Genomic DNA, 20,132 nt, shown 5'->3' on the forward strand with positions numbered 1-20,132 from the left:
CCAGCAGTATATGGACCTTGCCAGTTTTGGTTATGGTTCCCCGGCAGTTGCATTTAACCACAGACAAAACTACAGAAACTGTGCACGAAACCTGTTGGGTAACCATACAACTGTCTAACTGGCATGAAATCAAACATCCTTTCATTTGGTGTTGGGAAGTCAAATATTTATTTTTAAGTTAGCTTAAGTTAATTTTATTGATTTCCATTTTTTATTTTATTTTTATTTTTTATTCCATTTTTCCATTTTAGTTTTATAGTTGTGGTTTTATTTCAAATTACCTGCAGTTTTAAAGAATCTCTGAATACCAGTACTATTCAAAACCAGTAAACCAAGATAGAAAAGACAGTGTTCTGCTTTCGCTACAATTTGCCCATCAAAAGCTGTCATGGCTTGGCAGAAGTGAGCTCACCTATATATACTATTAGATTCCCTTGTCACATCTTAGCATGTTCCTCCCGAATGTGGAGCTTCAGCTTGGTTGGCCCTCTGTCTCCAGCCAAGGCAAGCGTAGGCAGAGACTTGATCCAGCAGCATTATGCCTTTTACAGGTGGTCAGGGAGCATCCTTTTAAAGTTGAGAGAAAATTCAGACTCGAGTAAGTGGAATTCATCAGGGGTATATAAAAATGTTTCAGTAATGGGACAAAGGATTCTCAGAGAAAGCTGTACCCTTTTTAAGAAGGCTGTGAAAACGTACTTGTTTTTTCTTCCTTATTTCTTGTCATAACAGAGTTCAAAATAAAACATCATTTTGGGAGTCTTGTGTTGGACATGCATATTCAACAGAGCCAATTTAGTGAAGTTAAATCCCTTATTCCTGGGATTGTTGGTCAAAGAGAGGATGCTGACTTATCCTGAGAGTAGATTTGGAAGATTTTTTTCAGAGGCATTGTTGGTGGTATCTCCAGAGTGCTGTGAGATATACATTACATTTCAGTCCAAGTCTCAGAAGAATACAGGCAGGCAAATTTTATTGTTACCTGGTGGATAATGTGCTTTCCACTTATTTTGAGTATTGTAAGTGCTATTTTCCTCTGATGACAAAAAAGGCTGTATGCAATAATAAATCTTTACTGAAAAGTGCTTCCTAAGGTATAAGAAATGGTCCAGTTGATAAAGCAGCAGCTGATAATGAAGAGTAATTATACACAACTCTAGTACACTATTTTATCATGGATATTAGAAATAGTAGCAGTCATAAGCTTTCTTCAACATTTTTGTTGCTAGATCCAGAGATGTGTTTCTTAGCTGGGACAGATAAATTCAAGTAATTCAATAATCTGGAACTAAAACTATCCTCTGAAACTGCAGGATAAAATATTATTTGTTTCATGCCCTTCAAAAAAGGAAGCCTACAAGCTAGTTGGGGGTTTATATAGGTCAGGGATAGACAGTGTGCTGGCATTGCTAGTGATGTTAACATGTACAGTGTGTAAATATTATTTTCTTTTCCTAGAACCTTAATCCCCGAAATTAATCTAATGATTAATCTTTCAACTACTTCCAATCCAAGAATATCCTTCATTAAATAAGGAAATAGTAAGTGTATATAGAACTCCACCTATGCCTTGCAATATTCCTTTGCACTTCATTACTTATGCACACCAGCATTCTTTTGTTAATTAGTTTACTAGAAAGTTCAAGGGGATTCTCAAAAGGGGGAGCAGTTTCTTCCTCCACTGGCTCATTGATATTGGCTAAGGTCAGGACATCAAATAGTTCTTCAGTTACTAGATTGAAAACCATTATTGAAACCTCCAAACCACAACAGTAGAATTTAGTGCAAGATGGTGCTTGATTGACAGCAAACAGAACCTGGGTGGCAGTGGCTTACCATAGTCTGGCTAAGGTAGTCCCCACCTGTGCTGCAATAACTCTCCAGACCTTGACAAATGAAGAATCTTTGATCTGAAATGCCAACTCTATTTATCTGTCCACAATAGATATTTCCAGAATCTGCTTTTTAAAATTTTTAACAATCCTGATGTATGTATATATATATATATATATATCCTTTTATGTCCTTTGTCTTTCTTTTTCTACTGATCCCATAATCCCATAATCATTTCCTTTGATTGGAAGATGGTTGCCACCATGTGAATAGGTGCTATGGTAGCATAGCGGTTAGCACGACACTATTACGGCTTGTAGCTTTGCAGTTTGGAGTTCAATTCCGAAATCTTCTGTAAGGACTCCCTCCCCATTGAATGTGTGGGTTTTCCCTGGATGCTCCAGCTTCCTCCCATTGTCCAAAAACATACCAGGTAGCTAATAGGTCTTTGTTTAAAGAAATCTACTCTGAATGGTGGAAGAAACAATAAGGATCATTTTAATGCATGGTTTCCTAAAGTTTTTTATGCCATGGACCCTTATCATTAACCAAAGTGTCCATAGACCCCAGGTTGGGGTCCTGTTTTAACAAGTCCTGTTTTAATGAGACAGCATAAAAAACAACTGTAAGTAAATTATTAACCTATTTACTGTAAATCAACGTCAATTATCTGTTAGTAATACAAAACAGGATGTCCATTGATTTGGTATGAGACTAAATGTAGTTCCTTAAGTTCAAAATGGAAATGCTGAAGGTCATAGCTTGGCCATTTGCCGTTGTTCTATTATTTTTGGTAATATTATGCTTTATAAGAACATTCATTACCATTACATGCAGAATATGTTATTCTGCTAAGCTAAAACTCTCCCACTTTATGGACTGAATTAGATCAGAATTGATATCGTGAGTGTACAAAGTCAAAAATGAACCAAACAATTTGAAAACTGCCCACGTGATCATTATTGCTTGCTTACTTACTTGGGCCCTTTGCTCCTAAGTCATCGATAACCTCTCAGTGATCAATATCAAGGATCCATGAAAACCCTTAATGTCCACTCAGAAAGCGTGGTTCAAACATGGTTTTTAAGTACCCTATGCAGATCTGGTTAACCCTTCTTTATTTTACATACAGGGTTTCACGTGTGTGCAGCTGGATGGCTCGCTGGGGGCAAAGTTGGGTATCCAATAGTGAAACCGGGACTCAACTGTGGATTTGGAAAAACTGGTGTCATTGACTATGGATATCGAGTTAATAAAAGTGAACGATGGGATGCTTACTGCTTCAATCCACATGGTGTGTTCAATAAGCTACATTATATTTAATTTCCTCAAGTTTACCAAGTATAGTAACTACAGATCAAGTGATATAAGCACATATACTATACCATGACAGCATAATTAGATTAACTAATTCTTACTAATTGCTGAGTAATTGAAAAGTAATACACCATCATTCCTTTTACTTCTTTTATAGTTACAAATAAAATTGGAGGAAGAGATTGAGCCTCCTTATCTAGATATGATTTCTACTAGAGAAGCACAAAACGACAAAATATTTCTACTAAAGGCCAGTTAGGAACACAGCGATGTTAGTAGTCTGGACTACTGCTGCTCTCTTATAAGAGGTGGAGATTCAGATAGGCCTCTCAGAATGAATTTCATTCCTGGCTTTTTGTTGTCAGTATAAACTTACACACGTGTTTCTTTTTTGAAGCTTATTATGAAGTTTAAATCCTCTGTTTGTTATTTCTCCAATCCAGCAAAACAATGTGGTGGGGTTCTAACAGAACCGGAGCGCATTATCACTTCACCAGACTACCCTAACGAATACGAACACCAACAGATCTGTTACTGGCACATCCGAATAAAATACAAACAGCGCATTCATTTACAGTTTGTAGAGTTTGATGTAGAAGATGATCCATCTTGCTTGTCTGACTACCTTGAAGTATATGACAGTTATGATGACTTGCTAGGTTTTGTTGGCAGGTAAGTGTGTTTTGTCATAATTGAGAAATAACTTAAGGAAACTGAAGTCTGGTGTTGCAGTGAATACCAATTGCTCATAGTTTGTAAAGCAGCTTCAGGTTTTGCAGCCTTGCTCAAGATTCTGTATGGTATATTGAAAATTAAAAGGAGGTTCAAAATAATTTTGTTACTTCAAGAGATTCACTAGAACGTTTCTCACTTATTGATTTATACTGTTTCACTGTATTTACTGTGAATGCCTGCAAAAATGAATTTCAGGGGTGTACTGACATATATCTACTTAGGTAATAAATTTACTTTGAACTTTGAAGTTCATGAAGTTTTTTGTCTTTCAACCACACACATGTACACAGCTAAATGAAACATTCTAGCCCTTCATGCCATGCTGATTTAATAACTTAATTTAGTAACTCCTGATTTAATCCTAGCTTAATCAAGGGACAATTTACAACGAGCAATTAACCTACCGACTGGTCCATCTTTGGACTCTGGGAGGAAACTGGATCACCCAGAGAAAGCACATGCAGTCATGGGGAGAACGTACAAACTCCTTGTAGGCAGCAAAGGGAATTAAACCCAGGTCACTGGTACTGTAAAGTGTTGTGCTAACCATTACGTTAACATGCCACCTTGCATTGTTCCTCTGGTGTAAAACACAGTATAGTCACACAGAGTAAATATAGTTACAATCCAGCAAATACAGTCATTAAAATAATATTACCATAAGTCCCTAAGTGTCATGGTCTTAAGGCTGACAGGTTGACATAAAGTGCAAGATGCATGTTTATATAAGACAGTATAATGTCACTGACACTAATATAATAAAATAATAGAGTAGCTTGGTACTATATTGGTTAGCATAATACCTCACTGTACCAGTGGGTTCAATTCCCACTACTGCCATAAGGCTGAGTGGGTTTCCTCCAGGGTCTCCGGTTTCTTTCCACAGTCCAAAGACATACTGGTTGGTAGGTTAATTGGACAGTATAAATTGTCCCATGATTAGGCAGGGTTTAAATTGGGGGAATGCTGGGTGGCACAGCTTGAAGGGCTAGAAGGGCCTATTCTGTGCAGTATCTCAATAAATAATAAATAAATAAAAACAAGCAGTTATATAAGTATGTAAAACAACAGCAATAAAAGAAGAAAAGTGACCAGTGCAGGCAGGATGCCAGTGTGTCTGTGAGGTGGGAATTGGAGCAGGGTAACAATCTAAGACTCTCATAAAAAGGTGCCTGCCTTCTCCTCAAAAATCTTGTGTCTATTTCTGGCGTTAATGATAAATGGATAGAGAGGCTGAGTTTGATAGTTATTTGGATAATAACATTTCAATTGATCTTTTTTACATATGGATCTTTCTATATTATTTGTCTTTCTATATCCATTAATCCAGGCTAGCCGCAGAACATAATCATCTTCAAACTGATATATAGTTTAGAAAAGAGTAACAGAGAAATGAACATTACTTTCAAATGACATCCTATAAAGTGTTAGAATTCCATTCAATAAAATACTTATGTCTTGAAGCTTCACTGTGATGTTCAATTAAAACTGAGGTGATAAAAGCATTCCAAAGATTTGAGCCACAGTATTCTGCCATAGGATCTGAAACCCATTCAGTTCACATACTTACCCAGTTCCCTTTCGAAGGCAAAACCTAAAGCAGTCTCCAACACTACCACAACCACTTGTGTAAATTCAAATCCTCAAGTATTGGTTCTCTTCCTTGTCAAAGTCAACATAAAATGTATTATTAAAGTACGAATATATTACTATATACTGACTTGAGATTCATTTTCTTGCAGCCATTTACAGGAAAATAAAGAAATACAATAGAGTTTATGAAAACTACCTAAACAAAGACTGGCAAACAACCAATGTTGAAAAGATTCAAGACTGTTTATGTATATCATTTCTGGTACACAAGTGTAAAGGCAAATGAAATAATTGTTACTCTGGATTCAATGCAGCACAAAAAAAACACAATAAGATAAAGAACAGTAAATATAAATACGTAAGATAGCTAGTATACATAGATTGATTGTATGTTCATGAAGTGACGCTCAGAGTGTCTGACTGACAGAAAATGATAAAGTAGTGGTGTTCAGGGGCATGGTGGCGTTGGGTTAGTGGGTGGAGGTGTAAACAACCTTACTGCTTAGGGAAGGTAACTGCTTATGTCTGGCGGTCCTGGTGGTAACCTCCCCCCGATGAGAATGTAACAGGGATCCTTCATGATACTGCTTCTTTTCCAGCATTTTTCTGTATTATATGTCGTTGATGGTGGGCGGTTTGGTGCCAGTGATGCACTGGGCAGTTTTGACTACCCATTGCAGAGCCTTCCTGTCTACAGCAGTGCAGTTTCTGTACTTTTCAGTTTGTTGGGATGTTCTCTACTGCGCATCTGTAGAATGATGTAGATGTGCATAGACCAGCTCTCTTCAGCCCCCTCAGAAAGTAGGGTGTGCCTGATTGTGTAGAAAATGCTCTGCAATGATGGGAGGTTGTGCAAGATGTCCAAATATGAAACAAATTGTCCAAATGTTAAAAAATACTGAGAACATGTGTTGTAAAAAATCCTTGTTAACATCTCTACAGTCGTAGCCTTCCAATACAAAAAATATTTTATTCCTATTCCTTGTTTTTAGTTCATTTACCTAACATCAATCCATGAATTTCTCTATCTATGTCACTAGATTCTGTGCACTCTAACTTTGTTTAATGTATTTTAAGCTACACATTATCAAAGAACTTCTTAAAGTCTGAATACATAACATGACATCAACTAGTTCACTGCTAACTATTCTACTAAATAAATTGCTAAATCGGCTTACAGTTTTCATATAAACACAAGAAAGTTTGCAGATGCTGGGAATTCAAAGCAACATGCACAAAGTGCTGGAGGAACTCAGCAGGTCAGGCAGCATCTATGGACAGTCGGCGTTTCGGGCCGAGACCCTTCTTCAGGACTGAGATGAAGGGGAAGATGCCAGAACATAAAGGTGGAGGGAGGGGAAGAAGACTAGCTGGAAGGTGATTGGTGAAGCTAGGTGCTTGGAAAAGGTAAAGGACTGGAGAAGAAAGAATCTGATAGGAGAGGAGAATGTACCGTAGGAGAAAGGGAAGCAGGAGGGGGCTCAGGAGGATGTAGTAGGCAGCTGAGAAGAGATATAAGGCCAAAGTTGGAAATAGGGGAAGGGTGGGGGGGGGATTTTTTACTGGAAGCAGAAATCGATATCCATGCTATCAGGTTGGAGGGTACTCAGACAGAATATAAGGCATTGCTCCTCTACCCCGAGGGTAGCCTCATCTTGCCAAGGTCAGACATGTCAGGATGGGAATGGGAATCAGAATTGAAATGTTTGGCCACTGGCAAGTTCTGCTTGTGGCGGATGGAGCAGAGGTGCTCAACGAATCGATCTCCCTATTTATGACGGGTCTCACCAATGTAGAGGAGGCCGCACTGGGAGCATTTCACGTGTACTGAGTTACAGAGAAAAACTTGTCTTGCATACTATCCATACAGATCAATACATTATAATAGTGCTTTGAGGTTGTACAAAATAAAACAATAAAACAGAATGCAGAAGAATGTGTTAAGCGTCAGTGGGGAAGTGCAGTGCAGGTAGACAGTGAAATACAAGGTCATAACAATGTACACTATGTAGTCAAGAGTCTGTCTTATCATAAATGGGAAATATTCAATAGGCTGGATAGGAGCTATCCTTGAGCCTGGAGGTATGTCTTTCCAGGGATTTGTATCTTTTGTCCAATGGGAGAGGTATTGAATAGTGAATAATGCTGGCTGCTTAATGAGACAGTGAATCAGAATCTGCATCAGGCCTTGACTCTTTCTCTGCACCGACCCTACAACTGTGCTATAGATCTACTGCCAGGTATGTGTCCACCACGGGGTCAATTACATGTGCTGTCAGACCTGGAGAGAAGCACCATGGAGGAGTATATAAAGGAGGCTTTTGCCTTGGGGTTCATTCAGCCCTCCACCTCACTAGCCAGTACTGGATTCTTCTTTGTACAGGAAAAGGACGAGAGCCTGCAGCCATGCATTGATTATAGAGGGCTGAATCACATAACGGTCCAGGATCGTTATCCTCTTCCACTCATGAACACTGCCTTCAAGATTCTCCAAGGGGCAAGAGAATTCTCGAAGCTGGGCTCGCAAAATGCTTACACACCGGTTCGCATAACGGAGGGTGACGTGTGGAAGAGGCCATTCAACACACCAGCAGGGCACTATTTTTTCCCAGGGCTGAAATAGCTAGCACGAGAGGGCACAGTTTTAAGGTGCTTGGAAGTAGGTACAGGGGAGATCTCAGGGGTAAGTTTTTTACGGAGAAAGTGGTGGGTGCGTGGAATGGGCTACTGACAACGGTGGTGGAGGTGGATACGATAGGGTCTTTTAAGAAACTCCTAAACAGGTACTTGGAGCTCAGAAAAATAGAGGGCTATGGGTAACCCTAGTTAATTTCTAAGGTAAGGACATGTTCGGCACAGCTTTGTGGGCCAAAGGGCCTCTATTGTGCTGTAGGTTTTCTATGTTTCTAAATAAAGAGCTACTTGTGGTCAAGTTGGCTCTAGAGGAATGGGGGTCACTGGCTTGAGGGGTCCAAGAGCCCTTTTATCATATTGACAGAGGAAAAGAACCTGGCTTATCCTCATGAGACTGAATTCCATTCAGTCCAGGTAGTCTCTATTCTTTAACTGCTTTAATTTCATTCTGACCTATGAACCAGGGTCAAAGAACCTGAAACCAGACTCCTCGTCCTGTCAGTTTGATGTACCTGAATGACAGGAGCCCCAAGCCAAGGTGATAGTGCCAATTTGTTGGGGAATCGACAAACTTGTCTGCAAGGCCTAGCACAAGGGGAGATTCCTCAGAATGGTCCTCTGGGTTGAGAGTTAGTACCTAGTTTCGTCTGGTCTCAGATTGTTCAATGGGAACATCGAGAATGAATGCTCACCCAGTGGTTGCCAGGACCCTCGAGTACATTAAGAGAGGATATTGCGGCCTGGAATGGTGAGGGAGGTCTGACAATTCCTGCAGGCATGCGCTCGGAACCTTACCTCAAGGGTTCCTTCACCCTCTGCCTGTTCCGGATAAACCATGGGCACACTTCTCCATGAACTTTGTCACAAGTCTTCCTCCTTCTTAGGGGAAGACCATGATCACGCTAATTATGGATCGTTTTTTGAATGCCTGCAAATTCATCACCTTGGACAGACTACCATCTGCGGCGGAGACAGCAAAAACTGTCCCGCACCAGGTCTTCGGCATCCATGGTTTTCCAATGGACATTGTGTCGGATCATGGTCTGCAACTCACATCATATTTTTGGAGGGCATTCTGTAAGCTGATTGGGGTAACAGTGAGTCTTCTGTCTGGGTTTCACCCACAGTCCAATGGCCAGATGGAGCTGGTAAACCAAGATTTGGAATGAACCCTAATATGGCTGGCCTCTGAAAGACTGGACAAGTGATACAACCATTTGATGTGGGCATAAGTTGCCCACAACACCTTACAGAATGTCCCCTTTCAAATGCCAATTTAGGTACTCTCCAGCACTCTTCTCTGAGCAGAGGGCGGAGGTTGGGGTTCCTGTGGCCGAAGATCTCATCTGACACTGCAAGGAGAAATGGACTAGGGCAAGAAAGATTGTGTTAGCTTCTATCCAGAAGGCTGAAATAAAGGCTAGCCACAAGAGAAGACAGGGACCAATTTTGCAGCCTGGGCAACAGATTCAGTTGGCGACTCAGGATTTGCCTCTCTGAGTGGAGTCTAGGAAATTGGCATCCAAGTTTATCGAACCTTTCAAGATTCCCAGGAAAGTAAACCCAGTTGCTTATACCATGCAGCTCCCCAAACACTCAAGAACAATCCCATTTTCCGTATTTCCAAATTAAAACCTGTAAACACCAGCCCTTTAGCCCCACCACCATTAGTCCTGCTAATGTTTGTCACTGGGGAACAGGTTATTACAATGAGAAGAATTTTGGATTCACAAACTGTTCAGGGTGTTTGGCAGTTCCTTATGAACTAGGAAGGATTTGGACCTGAAGGACTGTTATGGGTTCCTGAAAGGAACATCTTGGATTGGGCTCTCATCCATGATCATCCCTCTGAGCAGCCAGGGCTGTCAGGAGTTGGCCATAGGGAAGGGGATCCTGTTATGACATGTACCAAATGGCGCCAGCTTCTGGGGTTCAGACGGTCTAACTGTTCAGAATATGGATAGCTAGCACAGCCCCTTTAAAGATTCAGGACCATTCTGCTAAGTGGCAATCATGTTTTGGGTGCCATGAGTTGAGTATTTAAAGAATGCATGAATGGAAACTTAGTGCTCAATTGTAAACCAAACCAGATTATCATCTAGTGTTTTGTTTTGTGCTCAGTTCTTGATCCAGTTTCATTCCATGTCTCAATCCTAGCCTCGGATACTATAGCACTTGGGTCCAAGCCATCCTCATCAAGAACTCCTGTCACATTGCTAACCACATTTTTGTCTCATCAGCAAATCTGAGTAGAGCATACTTAGTCCCTCTATCTAAATGGATTATAATTGAGGACCTACCAAAGAGTTATGTGACATGCCACTAAAAATTGTTTGCCAGTCCTAATGTCCTGTTTTCTCCTGGTTATCCCATCCTCTATTGATGCCACTATATCAGCCCAAAACCCATCTGGTGATTAGGACATAGAACACAGAATAGTAGCCCTAATCATCAGTGCTATATCTGTGTTCTACTATTCTATGTTCTATATTCTACTAATTGTGCCAAATTAATTGTATTATTCCCTCTTTCTTTCCTATCAGATTCCTTCCCCTCCAGCCTTTAATTTTCCCTCCCACCTGGCTTCACCAATCACCTTCTAGCTTGTCCTCCTTCCCCAGCCCCCACCTTTTTATTCTGGCATCTTCAACTTCCCTCTCAAACCTGATACAGGGTCTCGGCTCAAAACATTGTCTGTTTATTAATTTCCATAAATGCTGCCTGACCTGCTGAGTTCCTCTAGCATTTTGTGTGTGTTGCTTTGGTGTTCTGGCATCTGCAGAATCTCATGTATTATTAATTGTATTATGTTTAAGGTTTAATTAAGGTTTAAGGTTTAATGAGGTTTAAAATCACTGGTATATGTCATGAAATTTCTTGTCTTCATGGTAGCAGTACATTGCAATGCATAAAAATAGAGAAAATAATAACAGTGAGTTACTCTGGGTGTGTGTATATATATATATAGTCAAATCAAATCAAGTTTAATTGTCGTTCAAACGCTACGTGGAGAAAGGGGAACAAAAAAGAACCTAGACTCGTAAGAAAACACATTTTTAGTCCAAGACCCTTAGCGCCAAGTCCCACAAATTGATGGTTCTGGGCAGTCCAGCCTGTAACAACACCAGTCCACAATGGAGAGCAGCACCAACAGGAAAAGCCAGCCCCGACTGAGTCTGGATGCCATGCTACAATTCAAGCTCACGGCTTGAGGCCTAGTCCTCACTGCAACCGAAGCAACACTGCTGCCTTGCCACCTGTCTATCCACCAAACAGAGAAGCAGGCTTCTGGCAATCAATGTCCAACAAGGTCTCGTGATCACAAAAGAAAAGTCCAAGACAGTCGCTCATGGTTTCAATACACACTGCCATGGCGGCAACTCGAAAACACTAACTTTTGATGCTCCGAGTAGCAGGCAGCAGCATGGTCTGCACCCAGGTCCGGATGCTCCTGCAGCTCAGTGGCCTGACTCAAACCTCTCAGGCCAATGGCTTGACTCGCCTTCTCTGAACCATCAGCCGGCTACTCCAAATAATGAGCATCTCACTGATCCGGTAGTTATTGGAGTCACGAATAGTCTTACTATGTATAAAAACGCATTTAACAAGGAGAAAAAAAGCACCTTTGGTCGGCCCCCGAGAAGTCACTGCATGTATATGCACCAACATCTTACTGAAAGATTTTATTATGCTTAAATTATAGTATATTTTATAGTTAAACTAAATAAGTAGCGCAAACTTAAAAATAAAAATACAGGTAGTGAGGTAGTGCTCATGGTTCAATGTCCATCAGAAATTGGGTGGCAGAGGGGAAGAAACCGTTCCTGAATCATTGAGTGCGTGACTCCTTCCCAACAGTTGTAATGAGAACAGGGCATCGAGCGTAGTGATAATGCATTCAACTCCCCCAATATTACCATCCCATATATTCAAACAAAATGTATTTGTCATCCAAATTATTACTTTAATATGCTTATTGGTAACTATAATAGAATTACGATATTTGGCTGAATTGAGAAAGGATCTCTTTTGCAGGCATTTTGCTGAAGCTTTAAATCATTACTGATGTACTTTCTATGTTGAATATTCAATTTAAATCTTGATTCTCTGTGTTCTTTCAGATTTTGTGGAAATCAGTTACCAAGGGATATTATTAGTACAGGTAAACCTGCAATTTAATTCAAAACTCTACAGAACAACATGCTGGAATAGACATATTTTCAGAAATGAATTCCTTAATTATTACTTAAATATTTTACGTAATGCTAATGCGTAAATTATTTGTAATAAGTGTCTCTCCTCTTTGTGAAAATTTCTAACCATGCAAGTTAACTGCAGCATTATTCTTATTATAAACCATGGAAGCATAAGTTAGTAATAGTAATTTCAGTCAAATGTAATTGAAAGCATCTGTTCACTGTCGTGGTCATGCCAATTTCTGCTTTTGGTCCATGGACAATCTTTCACTTTAAAACAACTCCAAATGAATAATTTAGGACTATATATAAAAAGTAGTCAAGTTCAGAAGGACAATGACTTCTAATCTCTTTGGCTCTGGAAACTATGAGACAATTTTGGTAAAAGAAAGATTCAGAATTACATGAGGTTCAGGTCACAGTCCAATAAACTTCACAGGTCACTCACTAATGTACAGCAAGGACTTTATAGCTTTGAAAAGTAGATATTCCTATCCCACCACACCAAAAGATATTTTGGGCCCGCACATATATGGTGATGGTAACCATACAAGTGAAGCTCTTGGACATTTACTGTTTAGTGCTTCTTACAATAATAGATTAGAACTACGTCAGCATTGAACTGATGCTATCAATATCATCTGGATCAGACTTCACTGCTTGCTTTGGCAAAGCTAGGGTTCCCTCTAGAGGGGAATTGAAGAATTGGGCAGGGCCTTTGAAGAAGAGGATTTGACAGACATGGAAGACAAATATCCTGTCTTTCAGTAAAGACCTTTTCTTCCTAAGTAGCCAGATGCTCTGCAACTGACTGCTATTAGACAATTATTCCTTACCATGTCTTTATTACAGGAGGGGGAAATTACAGAGCAAAGTATCATGAACTATTTAACACACATATTGAATATTGTCAGATATTTGGTAACATTAAACTTGCTTTAATGAAACCCCACTTGAGGCTCTCTCTTGCCCATTCTAAAATATAAAAGACAAATAGCTCAGAATGATGCAAGGTTCCTTTCTGGATTTCTTTTTAAAGTAGTTAACAATAGATGCATTTAAGCAGGGGTTCCTAACCTGGGGTCCACGGACTCTTAGGTTAATTTTAAGGATCCATGGCATAAAACAGGTTGGGAACCTGAGCCTTAAAGCTGTTATGCTATCTTTCTAATAATTATTTCTAATAATAAAACTTTTACATTAGTTACCATCCATGGAAAAGCTATTTAATATGCTCTGTAAGGCTGTTACATACCAGAAATACTCCCACTTACATTGCTGTTGGGGTGCCACAGCCCATTAAATATATTGTAAGTGAATTGATGTAAAGTAGGAATTTATTCTCACTGTTTATTTGACCCCTATATTAAAAATATAAAAATTCATCTGATAATCATCATGCTTTTGCCTCCTTTTTCAAAGATTTTGACATAAACAATAAGTTTCTCCAAAACTCATCTGAACAAAACACTGCAATATTACAATATTATGTTAAATCTTTGCACCCATTGTCAGGTGGCTGTTTTTGAATCTGTTACAAAATAAAATTAATTGGATGTTGACATTGTTTTATTTTATTGCAGCATATAATTTATTGAGATGGAGAATGGCAAAATTCTATGGGGAACTTTAGAACTTATGCCTTTTGTTTTCTCTTTGTTTTAGGCAATGTTATGACTTTGAAGTTTTTGTCAGATTCATCAATTACGGCAAAAGGTTTTCTACTTGTGTATAAAGCCATCAATCCACCCTCTCCTACCTCAGAACCTGAGACAAAAAACTTTACAAGTCGATAAAGTCACAAGGATTGCTATTCATCCAGTCAAGCCTGCTGTTCAAAGAATTCAGTTACTTGTCTCATAAACAACATTGGGACTGAAATATCTTACACAGAACGTAGAACATCGTATATAGAAGAGAACAGAACAGGAACAGGCCATCAGCTCACAATTTTGCACCAAAGCAGGCAAAAAGCAAATCAAAAACATCTAAACACTAATCCCTCCTACCTACACCATGTCCATATCCCCCCCCCCCCCCATCTCCTTACATCCACATGCCTATCCAAACGTCCGTTAACAGCCTCTAATGTAATTGACTCCACCACCATACGAGGCAGCACATTCCAGGGATCCATAATTCTCTGAGTAAAAAACTTACTCCTCACACCCCCCCTTGAACCTACCCCCTCACCTTCAATGCACGCCTTCTGGTATTACACTCTTCAAACCTGATTCTGTGCATCTATCAGATCTTCACTCAGCCTCTAGCACTCCAGAGAAAAAATCCCAAGTTTACCCAGCCTCTCTGTTAGCACATACCCTCAAAGCCAGACAGCATCCTGTTAAACCTCTTCTGTACCACATTGCTTTTGGGTGTGGGGTGACCAGAACTGTAGGCAATACTGCAGATGTGGCCTAAGTAGAGTTTTATAACGTTGCAGTATACTTCCTGACTTTTGAACTCTTACTATTACTTAATAGTAAGGGGTTCCCAACCTTTTTATGCCATGGACCAGCACCATTAAGCAAAATGTCTGTAGACCATTAATTGGAAGCTTAGCATAATCTTCAAAAAAAAATTAACAACACTTCTTAGGTGCTCAGCACACTACTTGGTTGGAGGAACCATAACGGTGAATAGTTTAATTCTAGATGTGTCGATTATTTCAATAGCTTATACCCTTTATCTGATACAATAGTTGTCAATAAACAAGCAGATATCTTCAAAATACTACTCAATCCTTGAAAGCAAGTAAATAATAAATTTTATTCTTTCTTTTAATCTATCCTTTTTAACTTTACTAAATACTATTAAGTACTGTCAAATACTTCAATCATCTGATTGTTATAAACGTTTTGCATATTTTTTCCACATAGCATGCTTACATACAATCTTTGAATGTTTTGCTATAAGAAATTCATCAATAAAATTATAAATGTTAAAAAAACGAATTTAGGTATAAACTAAGGCTCTCAATAAAATGCTGATATTAACTATCCTGCTCACATTGCAGTCTTACTATATAAATCTCTTTTGTGGAGTTAAAGGTGACTTGCTTCCAAATTGGTAAATTGGTTAAGTTTGAACACACCACATCATATCAACTAGTTCACTGTTAACTATTCTACTAAATAAGTTGCTAAATCAGTTTGCTATTGTTACATACTAAGGAACAGTGAAAAACCCGTCTTGCATATTGTTCATACAGATCAATTCATTACAATAATGTATTGAAGTAGATGCTATTTCAAAGAGAGCAAGCACTATTAGCAAAAATTGTAACCACGTTTCCCACAGCTAAAAAAAAATTAGACACCCAGTTGAGAACTCATCAACCTATAGACACAAGCACACAACAACGCTATCACTCTTTCAGATGCTGGAGGGTGCTGTTTACTTGCAGTTACCAGCAGGGTGCATGCTTCTATGTTTACTTAGAGTCCTTGAGGGGCTAGTCAGTCACATTGGGAGATAGTCACTGTCTTCCAGGGTGGGGGTAGGGGTAAAATCACAGAACACTTTGCATTCACAGTCATGTCCCAGGCAAGATGGTGGCTGTGAAGCCATGAGATGCTGCCAATGCCTGGACTGTGGCAAAGGCAGCAATTAAAACAAATATCTGCATATAGTTTGAATAAGCATTCTTGGTTGTTTAAATAATTAATTACAGGTTATAAGTAAAAAACACGTTAATTGCGAACATCATGCTACCTGCCATATGATATGCACTTGCCTTCGCTTAAAGTAAAAGACGAAGCCAGACCCACATTCCCAAACTCCCGTGTTTTTCTTTGAGTTAATTTAATGTTTTGAATTACAAAACATGACATTAGCCACGAGGTATTTTTAGAACGAATCAGAGACGGCTATTGACCTGTTAAAGTGAGGTGAGATGTTCAAAATAAAATGCAGCATAGGCAACATCGAAACAATTTAGTGCAGCCCAGCACATAGAGAGACAATCTTCAGAAGGGAAGACACAATCGAGTTTTTTTAAGACAGAAAATGGAAAAATTCGCAGTTCATAAAGAGTAAGTACTTGGTGGTAATAATCATTTAAAAAACTAGGAATGGCTGGACATATTGGAAAGATTGAGTTTGATTACATTGTAGATAATTGGTTCATGAACTATCAGAACAGTATTTTGAAGAAAATGAAATAGCTAATGAGAGGTGAGTGATAATTTTGCTACACTCATTAGGTGTGAAGGCATATAGTTTGCCTTGTAGTTTGAGCTCCAACCAAACCTACAGATATGAGCTTTCCTGATATTGAGAGGTGTCGCAGGAACACTTGGAACCAAAGCCATTGTTGATTGCAGAATGCTTTAGATTTCATAACTGGAATCAAAAAGAAGGGGAGTCCATCTTAGCATATGTGGCCGAATTGAAGAGATTGAGCATTGTCAGTTTGGTAATGGTCTTAATGATATATTGAGAGATTGTTTAGTTTGTGGAATCTTAACAGAAAGCATTCAAAAATGGCTTCTAACTGAAACACAGCTTACATTCAAACAAGCAGTGAAAATCACTATTTCAATGGAAACTGCAGACACAGATGCAGAAGAGTTACAGTCAGGAATGAAAGTGAGTGTGAATAAAATTGCAGTGTCTTAACAGAAACCAACCCAGTCAAACATTGTGTTACTGTTGTGGCAGGGGCTCACATACACCAAATAAATGTAGTTTTAAGAGTGAAAAATGCAACAAAATAGGACATGTACAAAGAGCATGGTGGGCAGTCAAAAATAAAAGGATGGCACAGAGGAGAAAATGCTAAAAAGTCAAATTATAGTTTCAAGAAGAGTATGCTACTGATGAAAAATCTGATAGTGTTGAGAATGACAGAATTGTGTAGCCTTGAAATTAATAGTGTGGAAATTAGCAATAGACAAGCAATATATGGCTTACACCAGAAGCGAGGCAAATTAACTAAAATGGAATTGGACACTGGTTCAGCTGTTCCAGTCATTCCACAAAATGAGGTTGAACAGCATTTCAAAGATACTAAACTGAAGCCTGCAGATATCTAACTAAGAACTTATACTGGAGGAAAGATAACTCCTGCAGGAATGACATTTGTGATAGTGAAATATAACAATCTGCAAGCCACATTGAGCTTATATGTGTTAAAAATAGACGGACCAGTATTATTGAGGTGTGAATAGCAAGTGATTGAAGATCTATCCACAGTTTGCATACCACATCCCCTGCAATGAAGCCATATGAAAGAGAATTAGAAAGGTTCTGGATGATGCCACAACTGTTTCCATGCTGTACGCCATGAACCGTTGATTAACAGAGGACAAACAGGCACTGGTGCTAACCTCTGAGGATTTTCTGCTAAGATGGTATCCGCATACAATGCTCCTTCGGTCAACATCTTCTAGATAGATCATGAAACTGTATATTTCACTTCTTTTAGGTATTATATGATTGTTTTTAGTCTTGGATGTAATTCTAGAATGGTTGCAGCCTGTGTTTTGCTCTTTGGAGATCATTTGGGTGTTCCCACACTCTGCAGTCTCCGAGAGGATTCCAGGAAGCAGAGCTGACAAGCACAGGCAGGCTGTGGGACAGGGTGCAAGCTGATATTTGACTTCACTTTGCTGATTAAAGCTTCTATTGCTCACTGATCAAAGTGACAAGGGAGATTGAAGAATTGAGGCAAGTGTGGAGGGGGAGCGCCACAGCTGTCTATCTTTTGATATTTCTGCTACAGAGAAGGAAGGGCAGTGGCACGGAGAGTGCTAGCCAGATTTTCTGTGTTTCAGATGTGGACTTGGACTATATACTTTTTCTCAGTCTTATAGTTTTTTGATGTTCTGTGTTTTTTGCCTGATCTTTCTTGATTTGTTGTGCGGGAAGGATTTTGGGGGTTGATATGCCTGTACCGTTTTGTTCATTTTTGTGTGTGGGAGGAGGGATATCGGGGTTGATGTGTATGTACCATTTTTTTTCGCTTTTTTATGCGGGGAGGGAGTATTTGCGGGGGGGGGGGGTTGATGCTTGTGCTGTCTTTCTTTTCTTTCATGGTTTTATGGCTACCTGGAGAAGAAGTTTTCAAATTGTATACTTTGATAATAAGTGAACTTTTCTTCTTTCTTCTCTGTGCCTCTAGTTGGAAAGCATATGAATTGAATTGAATTTGATTGAATTTCAGTTTATTGTCATTTAGAAACCACAAATGCAATGCAGCTAAAAAATGAGACAATGTTCCTCCAGAATGATATCACAAAAGCACATGACAAAACAGACTACACCAGAAAATCCACATAACGTTTGGCAATCCCCAATCCAGAGTCCGGAGAGGCTGCTGCGTATTAATATTGCGCTACCATCTTAGTGTGTTCCCTGGAAAGCACCTCCAAGTCCACCAGACAAAACAAGACTACCCAGACACACCAAGTCAGGAGACCAACTCTACCACCCAACAAACCAAAAACTAAAGGTACAAGACCTACGCAAACCACACAGTTACATATAGTTATAGTTAACATATAGTTACAATATTGGGCCAAAGAAGAACCATGCTGCTCAGAGGACTCGTGACAGTGACGAAAGCAGTGGTCTGACTACAACAGTTTTTGTAGGCAGCATATCTTTTTTTTTTCCAGTGTCATTCCACTGTTTCTTCATATATATTTTTATTGAAGGAATGACCCAATACAGAATACATAATTGATTACATTTTCCTCCATTTTGCTTTTATATCTTATCCCTAAACAAACCTCCCCTCACACGCCCTCCTCAAACATACCAGGGAAGCTAATGTATTTACAATACAAGAATTCACAAATAATGTTAATGTTTTGGGTTTAAATGCAAGCTAGTTAGATATCGTTGCATTTACATCGCTATTGGCCCGTAGAAGAATCCTGCTGGTCTGGAAATCTGCCACTCCCCCATCTGCTACTGCTTAGTTAGAGGACATAATGTTTTTTCTGAAATTAGAAAAGGTTAAATTCACTTTGAGGGGGTCTGTGAAAAAGTTCTATTTGAAATGGGGACCTTTCTTGTCATATTTTGGGAGTCTTAAGGAATTACCTACCAGCTGAGGGCATTTGATTGTTCTTGGGAAGTTGCCTCCCTTTTAACACACATATGGTTTACCTCACAGGGTGGTTGATGAATTGTAATATGAGTGTATTTTGGATTATCTGACATGTTGTGGATGTGTGTGGGCCTTCGTCTTGAAGTAGTGTGGGGGTATGGCTGTGAAATGTCTGTACTTGTAGGCAGTATATCTAAGAAAGCTTCTGATATTTTAATCAGGTAGTTACATTCAAAATGTGGTTTGGTTTTAAGCTGAAAGGGAGTTTGAGGAGCTTCAAGGAAGTTCTAAACATCTGGCTTTTCTAAGGAACCAGAATCTACTCTTTGTGTATTAAGGGTATTACATGAACTTCAAGTGGGAGACAAAATGTTGCTTGTAAACCTAGATGCAAAGACCAAAGCCCAGTTGGATGAATGGAAGGCCAAGAAGAAAGGAGTCAATGGAAATATAAAAAAAGAGGATTCGTCAGATGATGCTTTGGAAGAGGAAACCAAAGAGGAGAGATTAGTTCGGAAAAGAAGCAATAGAAGGATTAATAAGAGAATACACCAGTGAATTAAATGCACCTTCCTAAGATCAAGATGCATAAACCCAGAAGAAGAAAAAGGTGGAAAGGAGAAAATGAATATGAACAAGAAAGAAAGAAGGAATGTGAGAAAGGATCAAAGTAGATCCAGCAAGAGAAAAGGGCCAGAGCTGTCAGAACCACTTCCTGCAGTCTCAGAGTCAACTCCTACAACCACCACGCCCCAGAACATGAGATT

At 39.3% G+C, this 20,132-nt stretch overlaps 2 protein-coding genes across 3 annotated transcripts in view; one reads left to right on the top strand and one right to left on the bottom strand.

The window, feature by feature from the left end:
* The window catches only part of tnfaip6 (tumor necrosis factor, alpha-induced protein 6), a 41,755-nt gene extending 27,155 nt beyond the window's left edge, over positions 1 to 14,600 (top strand). The window contains exons 3-6 of the mRNA XM_059970310.1: positions 2,966 to 3,127; positions 3,594 to 3,822; positions 12,234 to 12,274; positions 13,974 to 14,600. Coding sequence (XP_059826293.1) covers positions 2,966 to 3,127; positions 3,594 to 3,822; positions 12,234 to 12,274; positions 13,974 to 14,104 — 563 coding nt within the window. The 3' untranslated portion in view covers positions 14,105 to 14,600. The remainder of the gene's footprint in view (positions 1 to 2,965; positions 3,128 to 3,593; positions 3,823 to 12,233; positions 12,275 to 13,973) is intronic.
* Positions 1 to 20,132, bottom strand: part of nmi (N-myc (and STAT) interactor) — a 246,627-nt gene that overhangs the window by 217,124 nt on the left and 9,371 nt on the right. The window lies entirely within an intron of this gene.

The sequence above is a fragment of the Hypanus sabinus genome, chromosome 5 (genome assembly GCF_030144855.1).
Source record: "Hypanus sabinus isolate sHypSab1 chromosome 5, sHypSab1.hap1, whole genome shotgun sequence".
Classification (NCBI taxonomy): domain Eukaryota; kingdom Metazoa; phylum Chordata; class Chondrichthyes; order Myliobatiformes; family Dasyatidae; genus Hypanus; species Hypanus sabinus.